Below are 19,132 nucleotides of genomic sequence, written 5' to 3' on the forward strand. Positions count from 1 at the left end.
GTTCGATGATTATCTCTCATCGATGTCTCTAGCTATCTATCCCTCTCCCTTCTTCTCTATAACAAATCAATAAAATATATTTTTTAAAAAGAAAAAGAAATGCCCCAGAGGATAGGAAAACCCCCCTTTTTATCACCAATTCTAGAAAAGAGTCCCATAAGTAAATAGGACTTAAATTTGTAAAGTTTGTGTTTTTAAAAAATTTCCCAATACTTTATGCACATCTCTATTAGTGGGGTCATCTAAAATATAGAATTATGAGAAAAACTTCGGAAATGTCAAATATGCTATTTCTGAATCTTGTTCTAAGTAGATTACAGGGAAACTGGGGAATTTAAAAAGAAAAATGGTTCAATTTTTTAAAGTTGGGAGACCAAGAAGTCAGTTCTGACCCAAATCCTTTTTCTTGAATGGTGATTTTTAACATCTCATATCAAGATAAGTTTAAAGCACTTCATTTTGGAGTAGGAATTCATTGAAGTTTGGAATTATTCTGTGTGAATTATATAGAATTTATACATGAAAAATATTTTTGAGAAACAATTTCAAATAACACAGTCTATTTAACTATAGTCTATTTAACCATTCACCTATTAAGGGACATTTTGGCTGTTTCTAATTGCTTTTACCCATTTATTATCTGGATCATTTGGTCTTTTAAAGTTGTGTTTTGAGAGTTATTTATATATTCTAGACCTTTTTCAGGTATGTGTTTTGCAAATATTTTCTCCCAGTCTATATATTGATAGCTTGTGTCTTCATCCTTGCAACAGGGTCTTTCATAGAGTAAACGTGTTTACCTTTTGATAAATCAAATTTATCAATATTTTTCTTTTCTGAATCATGCTTTTGATAGCATATATAATAATCTTTCATTAAGCCCCAGTTCCCAAATATATTTTCTCCCAGATTTTCTCATAAAAATTATATAGTACCAGAAGGTTTTACAAGTCAGTCTATGACCCTGAGTTAATTTTTGCATAGGTATGAGTTTTGTATTTTTACCTATTGATTTTCAATTGCTGCAGCACTATTTACTGAAAAACTATTCTTCCTCCAATAAATTGCTTTTGTACCTTTGTCAAAATAAATTAACTGCATTGTGGTCTATATTTAGATTCTCTATTCTGTTCCATTGATCTCCACAGTACCACATAGTCTTGATCATTATAGCCATCTAATAAGTCTTGAAATTGATCAGAGTGATTCCTCACACTTTATTTTTCTTTTTCAAAATTGTTTTAGTTATTATAGTTCTTTTGCCTTTCCACTAAATTTTAAAAATAAAAATAATCTTGTGTTTGTATATAACTTGGGAAGTTTTGCTTGGTAATCAGTCTTCTGTCTTTCCATTTTTCCCTCACTTTGCTCAAATCTATTTTTTCTTTGTTGTCTATATTGTCTGACATTATTGTCTAATTGGAAAATATTAAGGGATCTTTAAAAAAGGAAGTCACAACCCTAGAACTAAAGGTTGTAGGATACGAGGTCAACATAAAAAGGTATTGTGTTTCTATATACTAGCAATGAGCACATGGAAACCAATGTTATAAAAATAATACTATTTACAATGGCTCAAAAAATAAAATAACTAAGGGTAAAGCTAACAAAACAATATAGAACTTGTATGCTGAAAATTATCAAACTTTGATGAAAAAAGTCAGACTTTAAATTAAATGGAGAAATCAATGCTCTGAAAACTCAACCTAGCAAAGATGGCAGCTCTCCCAAAATTTAATGAAATGTCTCTCAAAACCCAAGAAAGAACTTTATAGATCCAGTTCTGGTTTTGATGAATTTCTTTTCCACAAGAACATCTAGTATTTTCATGTGCTTTGAAAATGATGAATTGACCAGGGAAATGATTTTCCAACAATACCAAGTACTTCCAGTACTTTTGACTGTAAAAATTTAGTGCTTGCCTCTGTATGCCAGGCCCCAAGCTCAGTGCCTTTCATCCAGTGACATGTAAGCTTTACACCATCCTGTGAGGAAAGTGCTGTTATTATTATTCCCATTTAACAGGTAGGAAACTGGAAGCATACTGATGGAATTTACCTGCCCAACATCACCGAGCTAGAAGATAGGGGAGCAGGAAGCAAACATAGACTGCCTTGAGCCCTGCCTGCATTCAGTGCCCCCGCCCCTCTTGGTATCTTCATTGGTTTCAGCAGAGACTCACACCATGTCCTCCCTCAGATAATGCTGCTTTTTGAAAAATCACTGCAATTCTTTTATCACTTAGCTCCCTGCAAGGCTTTGATTTGAGTATTCCCAGACCACCAGAACATTCCAATTCCAGGGCACAAGCTGAATCCATAGGTGATATTACATTGTCCAGCTGTGAGGGAACATGTCATAATTACTTTTCAGATACGTTTTTTTTTTTTAATTTTCATTTAAAAGAGCCTTTTCCATCTGTCAGAGAAGGATGATTTTGAAAGTATTCTTTCCTCTCTGCAAGTGGGAAAAATGGGTCTGGAATGACATATCACTTTTCTTTGGTGTCAGGAGAAGTAGGTCACTGTAGAGTGTTTATCATAATGTTTGAAAAAGCTGGCATTGAAAAATGAGAAGTTGAATATTGATAGTTCTTTGTCCCAAAGCTAGAGGATTACTGAACTATTTTCCAAGGAGAACAATCGCTTTTTAAATATAGCTTCTTTTTTTCCCCAATGTCTCCTTAAGATAAATTTTATTTTAATGGTCAATTGTGGCTTGATAAAAGGGGTAATTTAGTCTTCATATATATTGGCTTCACTTATTGAAATGTTTTTCTAGCAATTCTTGTAAACACAGGAAGGCTCTAACCTCCTCGAGTTTTAGAAACGATTGGAGTGATCCTGAGGAGCCTTAGTAAGTAAAACAGATGAAGGTTTAAAAGCCTCCGTCTATCTTTAAAGCTATTAAACAAAAGAGAAAAATCCAATCTCTTCCCTCTAGAAATCAATAAAGAAAAAAAAAAGAATGTCACAGAAGAATTAGAGTCCCTCTAAGCTAATGGAGGAGGAAATTACATGAATCAAAACGTTCATTTGGAGATGCAGGCATTGCATCTGAAGTGGCTTCTGGCAACATCTCTCAGTTTGGAGCCAGCAGCCTCCTGTCGTGAGCATATGAGGTCCTGACTGCAGGTTAATAACTATTACTGCACTGCAGTTGTTGGACAAATGTTTCCTAAAGAATTGGGGCCTTAGCTGATTTTGCTCAGTGGAGGGAGCATCAGCCTAAGGACTGAAGGTTCCAGGTTCGATTCTGCTCAAGAGCACATACCTGGGTTGTGAACTCAATCCCCGAGCTTAGGGGGAGAAAGAAGGGGAGGGAGGGGAGACATGCAGGAGGCAACCAATCAATGATTCTCTCTCATCATTGATGTTTCTCTCTCTCTCCCCCTCTCCCTTCCTCTCTGAAATCAATAAAAATACAATTTAAAAAAAAAAAAGAATTGAAGTTTGACGTGATCTCAAAAAAGGCTGACACATTATATGCAGATAGAACACTTAACACATTTACTGTATTAACCATCCAGCTGGTTCTGGCCTCCGGGTATCAACCACCCCTTTGTAGCCCCGTAAATCAATGAATGGCTGCTGTGTGATGATTTCCTGAGTCAGCCCTTAAACTCATTGGACAGTTTAAGAGTCTGGGCACTGCTTGAAGAACTCTACACATTCTATACATAGAAACATGCTGTATAAGAAGCACAAGAATTTCAGGGCAAATAGAATGTAGGGGATCAACCGTGGCACAGACCCGGAGCTGCTGGAGCAGAGTGGGAAGGAAGGTGGGCAGCCTCCCTGGGTCCAGCTGGGTGTCCGTGGTCCTCACTGAGGTGTCCTGCTCCCTCTTCTTTCTCTTTCATATCCATCTAGCCCAGTGGTCGGCAAACTCATTAGTTAGCAGAGCCAAATATCAACAGTACAACGACTGAAATTTCTTTTGAGACCCAAATTTTTTAAACTTCTTCTAAAGTCACTTCTTCAAAATAGACTCGCCCAGGCTGTGGTATTTTGAGGAAGAGCCACACTCAAGGGGCCAAAGAGCCGCATGTGGCTCACGAGCTGTGGTTTGTTGATGACTGATCTAGCCCACTTTGCTCATTCTTCCTCTCTGCTGTCTATTTCTTGGGAGACTTGATCACTTATCAAAAGCCTTCTTGCCACTTTCTTATAACATCCTGTACTTTCTGTGCACAATAGCTTATTACATTTTATCTTCCTCTTTTCTGTCTTCACATTCTGTCTTTGTGTCTTCTCCATCCTCCTGTTCCTTTCTTCTTGCTTTGAACCTGAGCGGCAAGAAAAGTTCCAGAGATACACAGAACTTTTTGAAAAGAAGCTTGACATTTATCTGCCACACCCTCCGTAGGAACCCCCGCTAACATTTCTTGGGAAGATAGTAGGCCTGTGTCTACACAAACCCTTCCTGAGACAGAAAGCTCACTCTTGACAAAGGGGTTAATTCCAATAGGGACACTTTCACTTGTTCAAAAATTCTTCCTTAAATCAGTCTGCAATAGTACTTTCAATTACCCTGCCAAGCACTTTACCAAAACTCTTCTTTTTGAAGTCAACAATAAATCCCACGATTCTAAATCCTTTTTCTCCTTTTCCTTTTAGCACATGTACTTATCCTACTAGATATTTTTATTAATTTATTTAACTTATTAATTGCCAAATATGTGAGTTCCACATATAGTTCATTTTGGTCACTGCCTGGTACATAGTAGATGCTCAGTAAACACTAGTGGCGCTACCTGCATCGAGGTCCTATGTCTGTATAAACATGTTTAAGGATGTCCCGATAGCAGTTCCTTCCCTTGAGGAGTGGGGATTGTAGGAAGCTGTCCGTGTCACATTCAGGGGGTCTTCGTGGTCTGAAGGATTCGGGCCCTTCTGTAGGCTCAGAATCAGGTGAAAACCGGGTTGTTATTTTTTCAGTGATCTCATTTCCTTAGGAAGACTTCAGAATAACTATTTTTCACCAAGGAGGGTGTAGTCAAATGCGGATAGCCCCTCAGAGAATCTTACCAAACAAAGAGCTCTCACTGTCACTGCCACAAGTTGGATTTATGGGGCCTATTATTTTATGTCTCATGAATGCCTGCCTCTCACAGAGTTTTCAGAACGTCTTCCTGCCTCTCCCTCCCCCTCACCGTTTTATCCTCCGGCACAGCACGTACTGCTAACACAGTCTCTCCCAACAGCGGGTGCACAGGTTCTGCCCTGGCGGCAGGAAGGAGGTTTTGTTATGAAAGCAGCCTGGGGACCTGGCATCCTATGGGCGAGAGGCGGTGAGGAGGGCACGAGCAGGTGCTCTTTCCTCCTTTCCTTTCTGGCTCACATCCCGATCATCCCCCCTTCCCAGCCTCGGAGATGTCCATGGCGGAGATGTCCATGGCGGTAGCAGCAGTCCCAGGGCACAGCTGTGGGAGGCAGACAGGCCTGGCTGGGGTTGACAGCAAGCTCCCTCCACTCACTAGCTGCAGGGAAGCCTCTTTCACCTTTCGAGCCCTACTTCCCCCCTCCGCTAAGAGGGATGAATGGTACCTGTTGGCGAGGCTGATGGACACACGGTGCCGGTCCCATCTGGCAGGGGAAGGCACGCGGGTTATAATCGATACTGCTGTATTTCTCAGACGTACGAGATTGTGCACAGAGTCTTGAGAGATCACGAAGCACAAAATATCCACAAACAAAATTATTCTCTTTCATGTTAAAAAAAAATTAGAAAAAATGCCATCTCTCACTAAACAAACAGAAGAAATACTCAAGACTGAGGGGGCCGGGAAACTATTTCTAAAGGCTAAGTCCCTCTTTTTTTTTCCTTTTTTTTTTTTTCCACTTTGGATGAGTCATTGTTCGTTAGTAAACAGGAATGAGAAGCTTAAACATGAATCAAGATGAGCAGATAGTATCATTTTAAAGTGAAAGCACCCAGAAACAGAGCAGAAAAAGTGCATTGTATTAGGATGGATACTGCAGGCAGAAGGTGCGGATCCAATGAAAGGCTTGTTGTGTCTATCCAGCAATGCCTGTAGTTTTTTATTCCAAGCATTTATCAGATTGGCTTTTTGACTGTAGCTTCTCAGTGGTCATAACGCTTAGAGAGCCTAGGAGGTGAGCTAGCTTTGTTTGTTTGGGCAGCAAAAGTAGGAAGGTGGGGAAAGTAAGCAAAACCTTTTGATAGTTTAAACTTTTTATTCTTTTAAGCTGAGGCAAAGACACATCCTGAACTGGACCAATGTCAGATAAGGGTTACTACAAGAGAGTCTGAACTCTCCTGTCCACTAGCATCCCCTACTGGGCGGGGGTGAGAGAGAGCCAGGAGGGGGCAGGGGTCACCGCTGCTTTCATAATAAAAACCATAAAAGCAGAAACTGGTTTGGATAAAGTGTCACCAGGTTCTGAAGGGTCCCAGGTTCAATCCTGGTCAAGGGCATGTACTTTGATTGTGGGCACATCCCCAGTAAGGGGTGTGCAGGAGACAGCTGATAGATGATTCTCTCACATTGATGTTTCCAACTCTCTATCCCTCTCTTTTTCTCTCTGTAAAAAAGTCAATAAAATATACTTTTTTTTAAATAAATAAATGGTTTGGATAAAATAAAATAAAAAGACTGTAAGAGAAGTGCCAGGGAGGACATGGACATCAACCAAGAAATCAGAAAAAGCATCCCAGTGTGTTTGGGGAGTTTCTCCAGCTGTGAAGACTCTGACCTGGGTCTGGCCCAGGAGGGCAGGGGTTCCAGGGCAGGGAGCAGAAGATGGAGGCAGAGAATGAAGAGGACCTGTGAATGGAGGCCTGGATGCTTCCCTCGATCATGTCCCTCCTACCCCTCTGCCTGCCTCTAGACACAAATAGACATACTGCCTGCTGCTTTAAGTTCCAGCGAGCTCACAGGTAAGGTGGAGTGCACTTATGAGTCATTCCCAGCTCCTTGTCACTTGGCCCCAAAAATAGCATTTCAGGTGCAAATTGTGGTGAGGCCTTACCTGTACAGTTCTCAGCCTGAAAATGATTCATGTCAGATGTGTTAAGTGCTGAAGATTAAAATATGTGCTGCAGACAAAGGTGTCTGTTGACTCCATGTCTTATTTTGAAACGTATTATTTGTCCCACCATTCAGGTTGAGTCCCAAAAAATGAAAACAGACTGTTTGTCTTTTCTGAGCACACTTGAGGCAAAGAACTAATCGTTCTAACAATTGATGTGCTAAGAGCTATTCAAGAGATGGAAAATGATTCCAGGTGTTCCTGGCAAATGAGACCAACAGTATATATATATATATATTAGTGAATCTACTGGTTCTGCTTTAAAATTCTATCTTGTGTTGATTTCTCTTTGAGATTTGTGTTCTCAGTACAAGTCAGGGCCGATAGGTTCGTCAAGTTGAGAATAAGCAGTTTCTGTGCATTCGTTTACAACATGATCTCCAATCAACAGGAGGCACTTGCAGTGCTATTTAAAATCCAGAGCTTGTTTTCTGGCATTTTTATTGAGCCTTTACAATATAAAATAATGTGCTAGATCTTCTGAGTGCTTAGCATTTTATTTAACTCTATGCACATGTTAGTGCAGGTCAGTGATGTGCATGAGCTTTAGTACATATAGCAATTAAAAAACATGTGATTCCCTGCTCTCCAAATGCCCTGTGGAGTAAGACAGATTGAAACCATAGTCTTACGTTGTCTGATTACTCATTTTAATCATCATTATTTTTGTCAAAGTTTGGCTAACTTTGATACATCTGCAGTCACTAGTAACAAGGAAGAAAACTGAATGAATAGAAGCCAATTTGTAAATGTCTTCGGTGAATGCTTGTGCCTTCACGCTATTAGCAAGGAGCATGGTTATTTGCTGTAACAAGCTAAATGATTTCCTTTCCTCCTCTTATGGGAGAACCTGGTACTAAGCAGTAAATGGCCAAAAGAGTAGATTTTAGGAACTAAAACATAATTAGTGTGGCTTCCTGAGCCATAACATTTAAATATAAAGCCCATTGGAGCTGAATATCTTAAACAACTTTCTTAGTGTCTTTGGAGATCAGTTTCCTCACCTGCGTAGTTTGGATAATAATACCTGCTTTAGAGATATTGGTGGGATTGAATTTAAACACCTCTGACATTCATTAGTATGGTTCTGGGGGCATCATAGATGCTTAATAAGAGATGGTCCTATTAACGAGTAATTTGTAAATAGTTTATATAGCATTTTACCTACTATATTCACAATGAACATAGTTCATTTTCAAAAACAATGCTCTTTACTTTTCCTTCCTGTCAAATTTAAGTATTTCACTACTTTACTTTAGAATACTTTAATATTTATTTTAGAGCATATTTTATTCTTTGCCCCAAGGCTGTCCACTAGAAGTTAAAAATATTTGCAGAACTGAATATTCTGCTCTATTGCCATCCTAACATTTTAAAAATATATATATTTTATTGATTTTTTTTTTACAGAGAGGAAGGGAGAGAGATAGAGAGCCAGAAACATCGATGAGAGACAAACATCGACCAGCTGCCTCCTGCACACCCCCCACTGAGGATGTGCCCGCAACCAAGGTACATGCCCTTGACTGGAATCAAACCTGGGACCCTTCAATGGGCAGGTTGACACTCTATCCACTGAGCCAAACCAGTTAGGGTAATCTTAACCATTCTTATTGTATATGCTATGCAGTTACCATAGAGGGTATTTTCTCACAGTTAAAGGAGAAAGCAATATGCAAAGTACAGATGCTCAAAATCGGTTTTGGTGGGAGAACTGGATGCAGAGTCCCCAGATCTGCACAGCCTGGGTTCTGAGCAGGGCTGTGCAGGTGCCACTCACAAGTCCTTACCCTCTTACTTATGTAAGGCGGATCAGACCACTCCCTAAGGCACATGTGTCAAACACAAGGCCCGCAGGCCAAATTCGTCCCGCCAGGCCTTGCAATGTGGCTCGCACCGCGCTGTCATCACTGCACTCTGCTGCGTTTCCATCACAATGACAGTTTATGACTGTTCAGTAAACCATTCGGCCCGCGATTTAGGCTGGATTTTAGATTTTGGCCCCTTCTCTGATTGAGTTCGACACCCCTACCCTAAGGGGTAATTGGGAGGATGGATGGGCTGGTGAGTGTGAGCTCTCAGCACACGTTTTTATAAACTCCATGAATGCTTCTAGAGTTCATAACCCTTGAGTTCCTTGTGATGTGATTACTGCCACTTGAAGGTACTCCTGGTCCCTGTAACTGGGGGAAACAGCTAACACTTGGACTCAGGTAACTAGTGAGTCTTCTAAAACCTGTGATTTAGCCCTAACCAGTTTGGCTCAGTGGATAGAACATCAGCCTGCAGACACAAGGTTCCCAGGTTCAATTCTGGTCAAGGGCATGTACCTTGGTTGCAGGCACATCCCATTTGGAGGAGGAGGAGATGTGCAGGAGGCAGCTGATCAATGTTTCCCTCTTATCAATGTTTCTGATTTTCTATCCTCCCTTCCTCTCTATAAAAAAATCAATAATATATATATATATATATATTAAATAATTAAAACCTGTGATGTAAGGCTATTGACTTATGATGAAGACGATGGTCTCTTGAACTCCATGTTGATTTAATGTTTGGCCGTGGCCTTACACATTCTCGCAACTGAACTTAGCCATGTACAGCTCCCTCTGGGAGGGGGCCAGAGTGGCCCACAGTGGGGTCACTTTATGTTTGTTTTGGGTAAGGCAAGCAGTCCTCTTGGATTTTCACTAGGAATTCTAGTGGCCCTCCTCTTTAATTACTTTTAGTTATTTTCATCAAGCAAATCATTCCACTTCCAAACGATCTGGGCCCTGGCTGTGCACGGCACCCATTTTTGTAATCCTAGGTACAAGGAGGGACTCCCTCACCTTCATTCAAGTCAGCCTTCTCACAGCAAAACTTTCTTTACCTCCGGCCAAGGCGAGGTGTTCAACCAGAGCGTGATTTTTTATTTTTTGGCCTTATTCTCTACTTCATTTGGAGTGTCTTAAATGGGAGGAAGGCATTTTAAGAGAAACCATAACCTTTTTTAAGAAACGGGTTTGCTTACAAAGCACGGGAAACGAGTTTTCTTAAATGACTTCAGAGACACCTTCGTGGATTGAGGCTTGACCTGCTGTTTTTCCCCCCGAGCAACTTTAGGTTTGATTTCATTTCCAATAACGGCTTTATTATTTGCTGTGGCCTGCTACACTCACATAAGTGTTAGCTTTGAAATTTGCAACCGCATATTTTCCTTGTAACTCAAATAAAAATGGGATCACGCGAGTGACCTTTGAGAACAGAAACTGCACAGTCAACCCACTTTGACAGAAATAGTGCACGCGCTGTCACCGGAGGAGAGTAATGGAATCGTTTTAGGACAAAAGATCATTCAGTTACCCTACAGCCTGAAACCTAATGACGGTGATTATCGGTGCCAACTTGTGGACTCCGGGGACGAAATTTAATAACAGTTTCCCACTCGCTGAGCACACTTGGGGGCCGAGTCCCACACTGAGCAATTGCCATGGGGTACTTCGCGGAATTCTCACATCAGCCCCAAGAAATGTGGGGACCATTGCGGTCAACCTTCCATACATGAGGAAACTGGGGTGCCCCGAGCTTGAGTTGCTTGCTCAGGGTCTCCTGGCTGTACATCGCCGGGCACCGAGAAACCCATTTGACCCTGGGACCTGGCTCTGAACAGAGAAGGGCACTGAGTCAACAGGCAAACGAACAGAAAGCCTGAAGGGAATACCACGGGGCCTGCTTTATGGTCTGGCCTGGATTCCTTAGGATACAGAAGAAGGAAGTATCCTCTTTTTCCAGGGCCCTAGGAATCCACTCTGCTGAGCTCTCCTTTCTACCCTGGGCTGAAATCTCAGACGGAACCCAGAGCCTCTTCAGCGAGTTGTGAATTATTCAAAGCGCTCAGATCCGTTTCAGGCATGCAAAGAGCCCAGTGCAGCATCATGATCAGAACTCCAGCCTCTTCGGTGTGAATGACCTCCTCCCTCTCCCAGCGCAGATTGTGTTGGCTTGGAAACCTCTGGAGGAGGGGATAGGGAACTCAGTAAAGGTTGTTTTCCCCCTGCTTTCCCTCTCTCCCTGCTCTAGCTCTTCTCCCACTCATTAGGCGCCATTTCTAACCTCTCAGGGCACGCGTGTGAGTACAAATGTGAGGGGGGGAGGGGACAGCTTGGTAAGGAAAAGATGGCATACCTCTCCACACCTCTGACTCCTGGATCCGGTGTCCCCTGGGCAGGGGGGTTCTTCAGACAGCTTGCTTTTGGGGAACTTTCGGACCACTAGAGGAAGCTCACAGTCTTTCCTCGGGGTAGGAAAATCTTTGGTGAGAGTTCCTTTTAAGATAACCACTGACACCTACCTTCCCCCAGGTACACGCATGGTCCCAGAACACCCTCACCCCGCACGCATGGCAATGCAGCTTCCCTTTGCCCAAGTCCTGTGTTTGGAGAGGCCATGGCAGGCTCTGCCTTTGAACCCCTCAGGGCTGGGCTGTCAGCCAGTCTTCGTGCTCCTCAGCTTCCAGAGGGCCCTGAGTCCAGCCTCCGCCAGTCTGAGGTGCGGGAGGCACACTAGGCCGCTGCCCTGCACACACACAAAGAGCTGAGGACTGCACTGGTCCTACTCAGCTGAAGCGCAGTTGTCTCCATTGCCATCTTTTTTGGCCCACCTGACATCAGTGAAAACTCAGGGGTTAAGACTTTGTCCCCCACCACTCTTCCCTCCAGACTTGTTCAATTCTCAGTGCCGCCTGGAGGATATTGCTGGTGCCTCCTTCCCCTGTAGTACTCTCCCATTGCTCCACATAGAATCCAAGTCCATCTTCCCTTTTCCCCTCCCTCAGTAGGTTTCTCACTGATGTCCCCTAACACTCTCTGCCAGCCATTGGCAGTGCCCTTTCACTGCCTTGAATGTACCATGAACTCCATCGAGAGCTGCTGTGGTAACAGGTGCCCTGTCTCCCGGGCCTTTAACTCCAGTTCGCCCCCCAGCATTGGTTTTTCAGCTAACTGCTGAGAAGTTGTTTGCGGGAAGTCATCTGTGACAATCCCGCCACATTTTTCATCAACGTTATTTAATTAATAGTCATCAGATGTATTTTGAATCTTCTACTAAAAGACTTTTTTAGTTACTTACACATAATTTGCTCAGTTAAAAGTACTAGTCAATTAACTGATTGAACACGGTCCATACTTCAGTAAGCAATCTTATATTTTTAGTGCATTTCTATTACATTTGTAAAGAATTCAAGTTAACGTTGTCCTGGGGAACCGCATTTTTACTTCAGTGGCCAGGCTGTTTCTCTGCTTTTATTTTATTTTATTTTATTTTATTTTATTTTATTTTATTTTATTTTATTTTATTTTATTTATTTTATCTCTGAATTTAAATGGGGGGGAAAAAAAGAAAAGAAAAAAAGCCATCACTGGTTTGGCTCAGTGGATCAAGCATCGGCCTGCAGACTGAAGGGTCCCAGGTTTGATTCTGGTCAAGGGCATGTACCTTGATTGCAGGCACATCCCCAGCAGCTGTGCAGGAGATAGCTGATGGATGTTTCTCTCTCATCAATGTTTCTGACTCTCTGTCCCTCTCTCTTCCTATCTGTAAAAAATCAATTAAAAATATTTAAAAAAAAAAAAAAAAAAAAAAAAAAACAAGCATAAGAGTGATCCCAGTCAAGCTGTACTCTTAGGTTGAAGTCAGTAAGCACAAATACTATTCGCCAAAATCAAAAGGCAGCATGGGACAATTTTATTCATATTGTAAATGTTTTGTGATCGGACATGTGAGCAAACTGGAAAATCACTTCTTTGAGAATTCTTGAAATTGCTTCTTTGCCTCCAAGAATGTTTAATCTAAAGATATTTTCAAGTTCACCGATTCAACACATTTCTTTTCACAGTTAAGATCGAGACACTGAGCTGTTAGTTGACTTAGAGTTGAATATATCAGACACCCTCTTTCAAACAATATATACCCTTTCCTCTGTCATAACACACATGAGCAATGACCAGTTTTCACTTCTATGGGTGAAGCTGGAGTTGTGTTCAAAATAGATGTTTCTCAGTCTTGTGAGTTAGAGTAATGATTGTTATTTAGTGTTCCAAATGGTACCAAAGCCTGCCTTAACATCAGAGCCACATGGCAAGTCGGGTCAGGAGTGGTGGACATTTTGGACTTCTGGTCCAAAATGGAATTAGAAAATAGGCCATTCCCAAACCGGTTTGGTTCAGTGGATAGAGTATCAGCTTGCGGACTGAAGGGTCCCAATTCAAATCCGGTTAAGGATATGTACCTTGGTTGCGGGCACATCCCCAGTAGGGGGTGTGCAAGAGGCAGCTGATCAATGATTCTCTCTCATTGATGTTTCTAACTATCCTTCTCCCTTCCTCTCTGTAAAAAATCCTCTCTGTTAAAAAAGAAAAAAAAAAAAAAGAAGAAAGAAAAGAAAACAGGCCATTTCACACTTTATCGCCAGTGGGTGTTTTATGTTAACTACAATTCAGCATTCAAAGAACATTTTCCTAAGAACAGCAAGTGCCATACAAAAGTTCAATTCCAGGTGCCATTTTTGAGATTGGAAATAACTCACTTCTTGTTAGCTCCCCAGAACCACGTGATTTTAGATGGAGAAGGGATCGGATTCTCGTCCAAGCACCTCTTGTCATTCATAGGGGAGGGACAAGGCCGCAGAAGAAGAGGTCTGAGCTCTGTCTCCTGTTGCCCAGTGGGCCTTCTTCCTGCTTGCTAGGGGTTTGCCGAGGTCCATAGGCAGCAAGGTGCTGAGTGCAGATGCCAATCCTGTCTTTCGCTCTGCCCCTGAGCCTCCTGGTGCTGCCCCTTCCCTGGATGAATTTTGGAAGCTGCAGAGGTAATTGGTGAAGATGTGTGAGAAACATGGCCTGTCCAGGGGGTTTGTCTGGGGGCCCAGACTGTGAGCCCCTTAGTGGAGGGGCCCCAGGTCATCTTCCCAGCGAGGAGGGTCCAGGGTGGTGGATGGCAGACCCAGAGGATGTGCAGAGAGGTCACAGCTCCTCTCTGGCCTGTCATTCCAAATACATTCAAAGAAACAATTTCACTTCATCTTCATAAGAGGAGGTGGTTTTTTAAGCTAAATTAAAGTATTATAATGGAACCACACAACCAAAGAAAATCATTATGTGGGAATTGCCTTGGGGCTTCTCAAATCTTGCACAGGAAAATATTTTTGCTGGAACAAATCCTTTTGCAGATTACAGAAACCAGCTCTAATGAAACATGACAAGGGGTGCATTTAGAGATTAAGAGTTTCAAAGGATGATGAGAAATATCAATCCCCCCCCCCCGTTATTAATAGACACTTCATTTTCTTACCATGACAGCAGATGTTTTATAGTTAATTCCACTTTACTTATTTTGTGCATTAGGTTTTTGATATATTAGATGAATACATTCCTCTCTTCACAGTCCTTATTATAACCAAAGGAGCTAAAAAGGTCTTTAGCCAGTTACTTTCCAATGCTGATGCATTCCTAAGTGTTCTCTGCCAGCAGGAGCAGGCAAAGGCAGTTGTTTCCAGGACTGCAGAGGTAAATGCAAGTAGAAAAACTCCCTATAGACTTATAGATACATATTGGTTGGTTGGGGATGGGAGCAGGGGAGTGGGAGGTTGGGGCGGGGGGTGGGGGGGGTAGCAGAAAACTATGAATTAGTTCCAGGAAAGCTTAGCTATTATACAAGTTCGCTCTACAGTAACATCTTAGGCATGGTTGACATCTTAAGAGCTTTGTTTCCTTGGGGGAGATGGAAAAATACATTCCACTGAGAAACTTTTGATTTCTGCTCATTAAGTGTGGGGGGAAAAATGATGGAGCATTTAAAATCAAACTACTTCTATAGTTAATCTAAAAGTGCTTCTAGTTTATTATTATTGTTATTATTATTATTATTATTATTATTATTAAAAAATAAGCTTGAACTTCATAAAAGCATTCTTGGTTTCCAGGAGAAAGGATTTTCAGATATATTGACTGGCAAAAATAAGGTAACAGAAACGTTGCTTTCTGAAAGATTTTTCATCTGCACTGCCAATCCCATCCCCGCCCATTGTTTTAGTTGTTGAAGAGGTGAGCAGTGCTTGTTGCAGGTGTTCACTGAGAGGTAGGTAGCACGGAGTCACAAGTTTGGCTTCACTGCGAAGGAGACATCACTCCCCCACGTTGCAGTGTAAACCATAGAGGGATTCTTAGGATGTTCATGAACTGGGAACCGGGCTTTGCTAAACCAGCATTTCTACATTCGCCTAGCATCTCCTGGGTTTTGACATCAGTAAAACCAACCTGGCATGATCCGAGGCCGTTCCCACCAACGGGGAGGCGGCTGGAAGCGTTCACGCGTGGAAAGGTCAGCAGCTTTCTCCCAGAAGCCGGCCAGGCCGGCTGCTGCCTGCAGAGCACGGGGGGAGCAGGCTCGCCCCCAGGCCTGGGTGCACTCCGGGGGACTGGGCTGGCTGGCGGGCACCCGGGCAGGCGGCGGGCAGGCGGGCAGGCAGAGGCGGGGCGCCCGCCGCAGCGGGGCTCCGGGTTGCTACAGCTGTGATGTCACTTGCCCATCCTAACCCGCGGTTGGTTGTTTTGTGTTTCAGCTCTGCCTGCAGTGGGACACAAAGGCCCGGAGGAAACTCCCACATCCTTGAGGAGAAGAAAGGAGGCGGCGACGCGGTTTCAAGGAACTTGTGGCTCCTGTCCTCTGCACCAGGGCTGCCTGCACAAGAGAGAGAAAGTGGAAAGCCCCAGAGGCGGTGAATGGGATGTGAGATGAGGCGCTGCCGCCTCCGCTGCTGCTGCCGCCGCTGCTGACACTCCGGTCCCAGGGTCCACCCCTTGCCCTCTGCGCTCCGTGTACATGAGTCTGTTCAGCGCATCCGGAGGCGCGCAGCAGAGCATCCAACACGGCCGCCGGGGAGAGACCGCCCGCCATGCCCACGGAGACCCTGCAGGCAGGTAGCATGGTGAAGCCGGTCAGCCCCGCGGGCACCTTCACCTCGGCGGTGCCCCTGCGCATCCTCAACAAGGGGCCCGACTACTTCCGCCGGCAGGCCGAGCCCAACCCCAAGCGGCTCAGCGCCGTGGAGAGGCTGGAGGCCGACAAGGCCAAGTACGTCAAGAGCCAGGAGGTCATCAACGCCAAGCAGGAGCCCGTGAAGCCCGCCGTGCTGGCCAAGCCCCCCGTGTGCCCCGGCGCCAAGCGGGCGCTGGGCAGCCCGACGCTCCGGGTGCTGGGGCCCAGCGCCAAGTCCGAGAGCGGCGGCGGCGGGGGCGGCGTGCACCGGGAGACCCTCAAGCTGGAGATCCTGAAGAACATCATCAACAGCTCGGAGGGCTCCAGCTCGGGCTCCGGCCACAAGCACAGCGGCTCCCGGAACTGGCCTGCGCACCACCACCACCACCGGCCTGACGCCACCGACCTGCACCGACACTCCTTCGCCGAGTCCCTCAAGGTCTACCCCAGCACCAGCAGCACGCCGGGCCGGGGCAGCCCGCAGGAGAGCAGCTCGCATGTGGGCAGGAGGCTGCTGGAGCAGACGGCTGCAGAGTCCTTCCTGCATGTGTCCCACAGCTCCTCGGACATCCGCAGAGTGACCGGTGGCAAGCCCCTGAGAGCCATCCCCTGCAGCAGCTCCGCCCCTCCCCTGCCCCCCAAGCCCAAGGTGGCAGCCGTGGCCACCACCACGAAGCCCCCCGAGGCCGCCGACCCCAGCGTGGAGCCCGCCTGCGGGGTCAGCCGGAGGCCCTCCCTGCAGCGGTCCAAGTCGGACCTGAGTGACAGGTACTTCCGCGTGGACGCCGACGTGGAGAGGTTCTTCAACTACTGCGGGCTGGACCCCGAGGAGCTGGAGAACCTCGGCATGGAGAACTTCGCCAGGGCCAACTCGGACATCATCTCCCTCAACTTCCGCAGCGCCAGCATGATCAGCTCGGACTGCGAGCAGTCTCAGGACAGCAACAGCGACCTTAGGAACGATGACAGTGCCAACGACCGGGTGCCCTACGGCATTTCGGCGATCGAGAGGAATGCCAGGATCATCAAGTGGTTGTATAGCATCAAGCAGGCCAGAGAGTCCCAGAAGGTCTCCCACGTGTAAGAAGAGACACACAGCGCCCGTATGCGAAGGAGGGAGAAAGGGGGTGGGTCTCTTTGTCTGTGCATCCGCCGTCGTGAAGGTCGTGAGGTCTCTCCTTGAAGTGTTGTGAGCTTCTCCACTCTTCTTTGTGTTGCTCGTTGTGCAATGTTTTCCAAGTTGCATGCCTGTCAACAAAAGGGGACTTGACCCCGGCAGTCCCGGTCACACAACCATCATCGCTGCAGAGCCTGGCTGAACACACACGTCACCTGCCAAAAAAAAGTTTCAGGCCAGAACCTGATGTGAGGGCTTTGATCTCAAGCAAAACTGTTTACACACACGAAAAACGGTATACAACTTCTTCAATATTTATGTGGTTCTTGTGTTTTATACCCCACTCTATTGTGTCTTAATTAAAAGTTTTACCAACTGGCTTTTAAGTTGAGAGGAGCATCTTTTTGAAAAAAAAAAAAAAAAGCCAATTTGCCTACGTGTGACACCCAAACAAGAGGGAAATAAATGGAATCTGCTAACCACACGGATAGGATAACTGACCTGAGCTAGAACCAGGCTGGGTTTTCTGAGGAAAGAAAGTGGTGAGGCTGAGGTTAATTCCTTACACACTGCAATGCTCTTGCCCCTTGCTCAAGTAACAGTTGGGGCAACAATGCTACGTCCTGTGTCCTATGTAGTGTGTAAATAAAAACTGGTGGCTCTGCATAATACTGACCCCAAGAAAAGACAATCAGGTACAATGAAGGTGGTTATATCTAGGAGGTTGAATGTCCGGGGTTCTGTTGATAGTCTTCTGATTTGGGTTGATGCAGAAGTTTCTACTATTATTCTTTTTGACAAGAATGGCCACTTTGAAGTTGTTACTCAATGTCTTTAAATTGGGGGAAGAGGGGCTATTTTTGGTCATGCTGAGTCTCTTTCCTCCTTCCTGCCCTTTCTTTATTGTTGTTTTATTTGGGAGAGAGGACAAGGGAGTGTGCAGGTCTGTGCTGTCTGAAGACATGAACACACAGACACACGGAAATACCAGCCATATTAGCATAGAGCAGTGGTCGGCAAACTGCAGCTCGAGAGCCACTTTTTGCTGCTCTGTTGACTCATGAGTTTGCCGACCACTGGTATAGAGCCTCCTTTTCAACAGTGAACGCCTTTGGTGGCTGATCATATCTGAGAGGTGTGATGGTGTTGTCTTGCCTATGTTATTCCCTCAGGCTCTGGGCCTTCGTTACAGCTCTAGGAAACTAGAAACACACACTATATAGGTCTCCCTTGCCCCCGTGGTCTCTAGTGCTACATATCAACTCGTTCCCTTTCTCCCCCCCTGCCCCCCAATAACCTGTCTTCCAGTTAGCTGTCAACCAGCTGACAGTTGTGTTGTTGTAGCAAAAGGTACACATGCAGTGGTCTGCTTCATTGCTCTTGTACTTACGCTCTGAAATTCAGGAGCCCTACCTTAGACTTCGTCAGCTAATAAGAAACTTTTTTATGGTGTAAATGCTGTAAGACTTTGTACATACTTCAGTTGTTATGAAAACTTGAAGAAAACGAAGGGAAACTTATGCTAATAAATAGCTCTGGTGCAGGCACTGATGGTGGTGGTTTCTCTTTGTATTTTTCTGGAAGTTCAGCTTTGGCATGTGAGCCAGAAGCAGATTTTTGATCGTCTTCAAGAAACATTGTTTAATTAAGTTATTTTTCCCTATATCACAGTTATTTTTGAACATCAGTGTTCTTCATTGTAGCCCCAGCAATGTGCTTTTGCCTAAATAGTTGCATCAAGGCTTCTAAAATATGCAGCCTCTTTGTTCCTTAGCTCACACTTCAGTTATTTTTATCTTTTCTTAAACAACAAAACCTTTTACATCTTCCGCTAGACTCTGGAGTTGTAACTATGTATGAATTCTTACAGTGGGGGCACACGTTGGAAATTTATAGCCTTGTTCTTATTTTTATACAGCCCCAACACATTTAACATGACACACGTTCA

The 19,132-nt window shown here is 44.4% G+C and overlaps 1 protein-coding gene across 4 annotated transcripts in view; it reads left to right on the top strand.

The window, feature by feature from the left end:
• Positions 1-18,690, top strand: part of FAM110B (family with sequence similarity 110 member B) — a 122,308-nt gene extending 103,618 nt beyond the window's left edge. For all 4 annotated transcript variants that reach the window (XM_045581428.1, XM_045581427.1, XM_036436970.2 and 1 more), the window contains one exon: positions 15,652-18,690. In XM_045581428.1, coding sequence (XP_045437384.1) covers positions 15,985-17,151 — 1,167 coding nt within the window. In that variant the 5' untranslated portion in view covers positions 15,652-15,984 and the 3' untranslated portion in view covers positions 17,152-18,690. The remainder of the gene's footprint in view (positions 1-15,651) is intronic.
• The last annotated feature ends 442 nt before the right edge of the window (positions 18,691-19,132 follow it).

Source organism: Pipistrellus kuhlii, unplaced genomic scaffold (assembly GCF_014108245.1).
Source record: "Pipistrellus kuhlii isolate mPipKuh1 unplaced genomic scaffold, mPipKuh1.p scaffold_m20_p_14, whole genome shotgun sequence".
NCBI lineage: Eukaryota > Metazoa > Chordata > Mammalia > Chiroptera > Vespertilionidae > Pipistrellus > Pipistrellus kuhlii.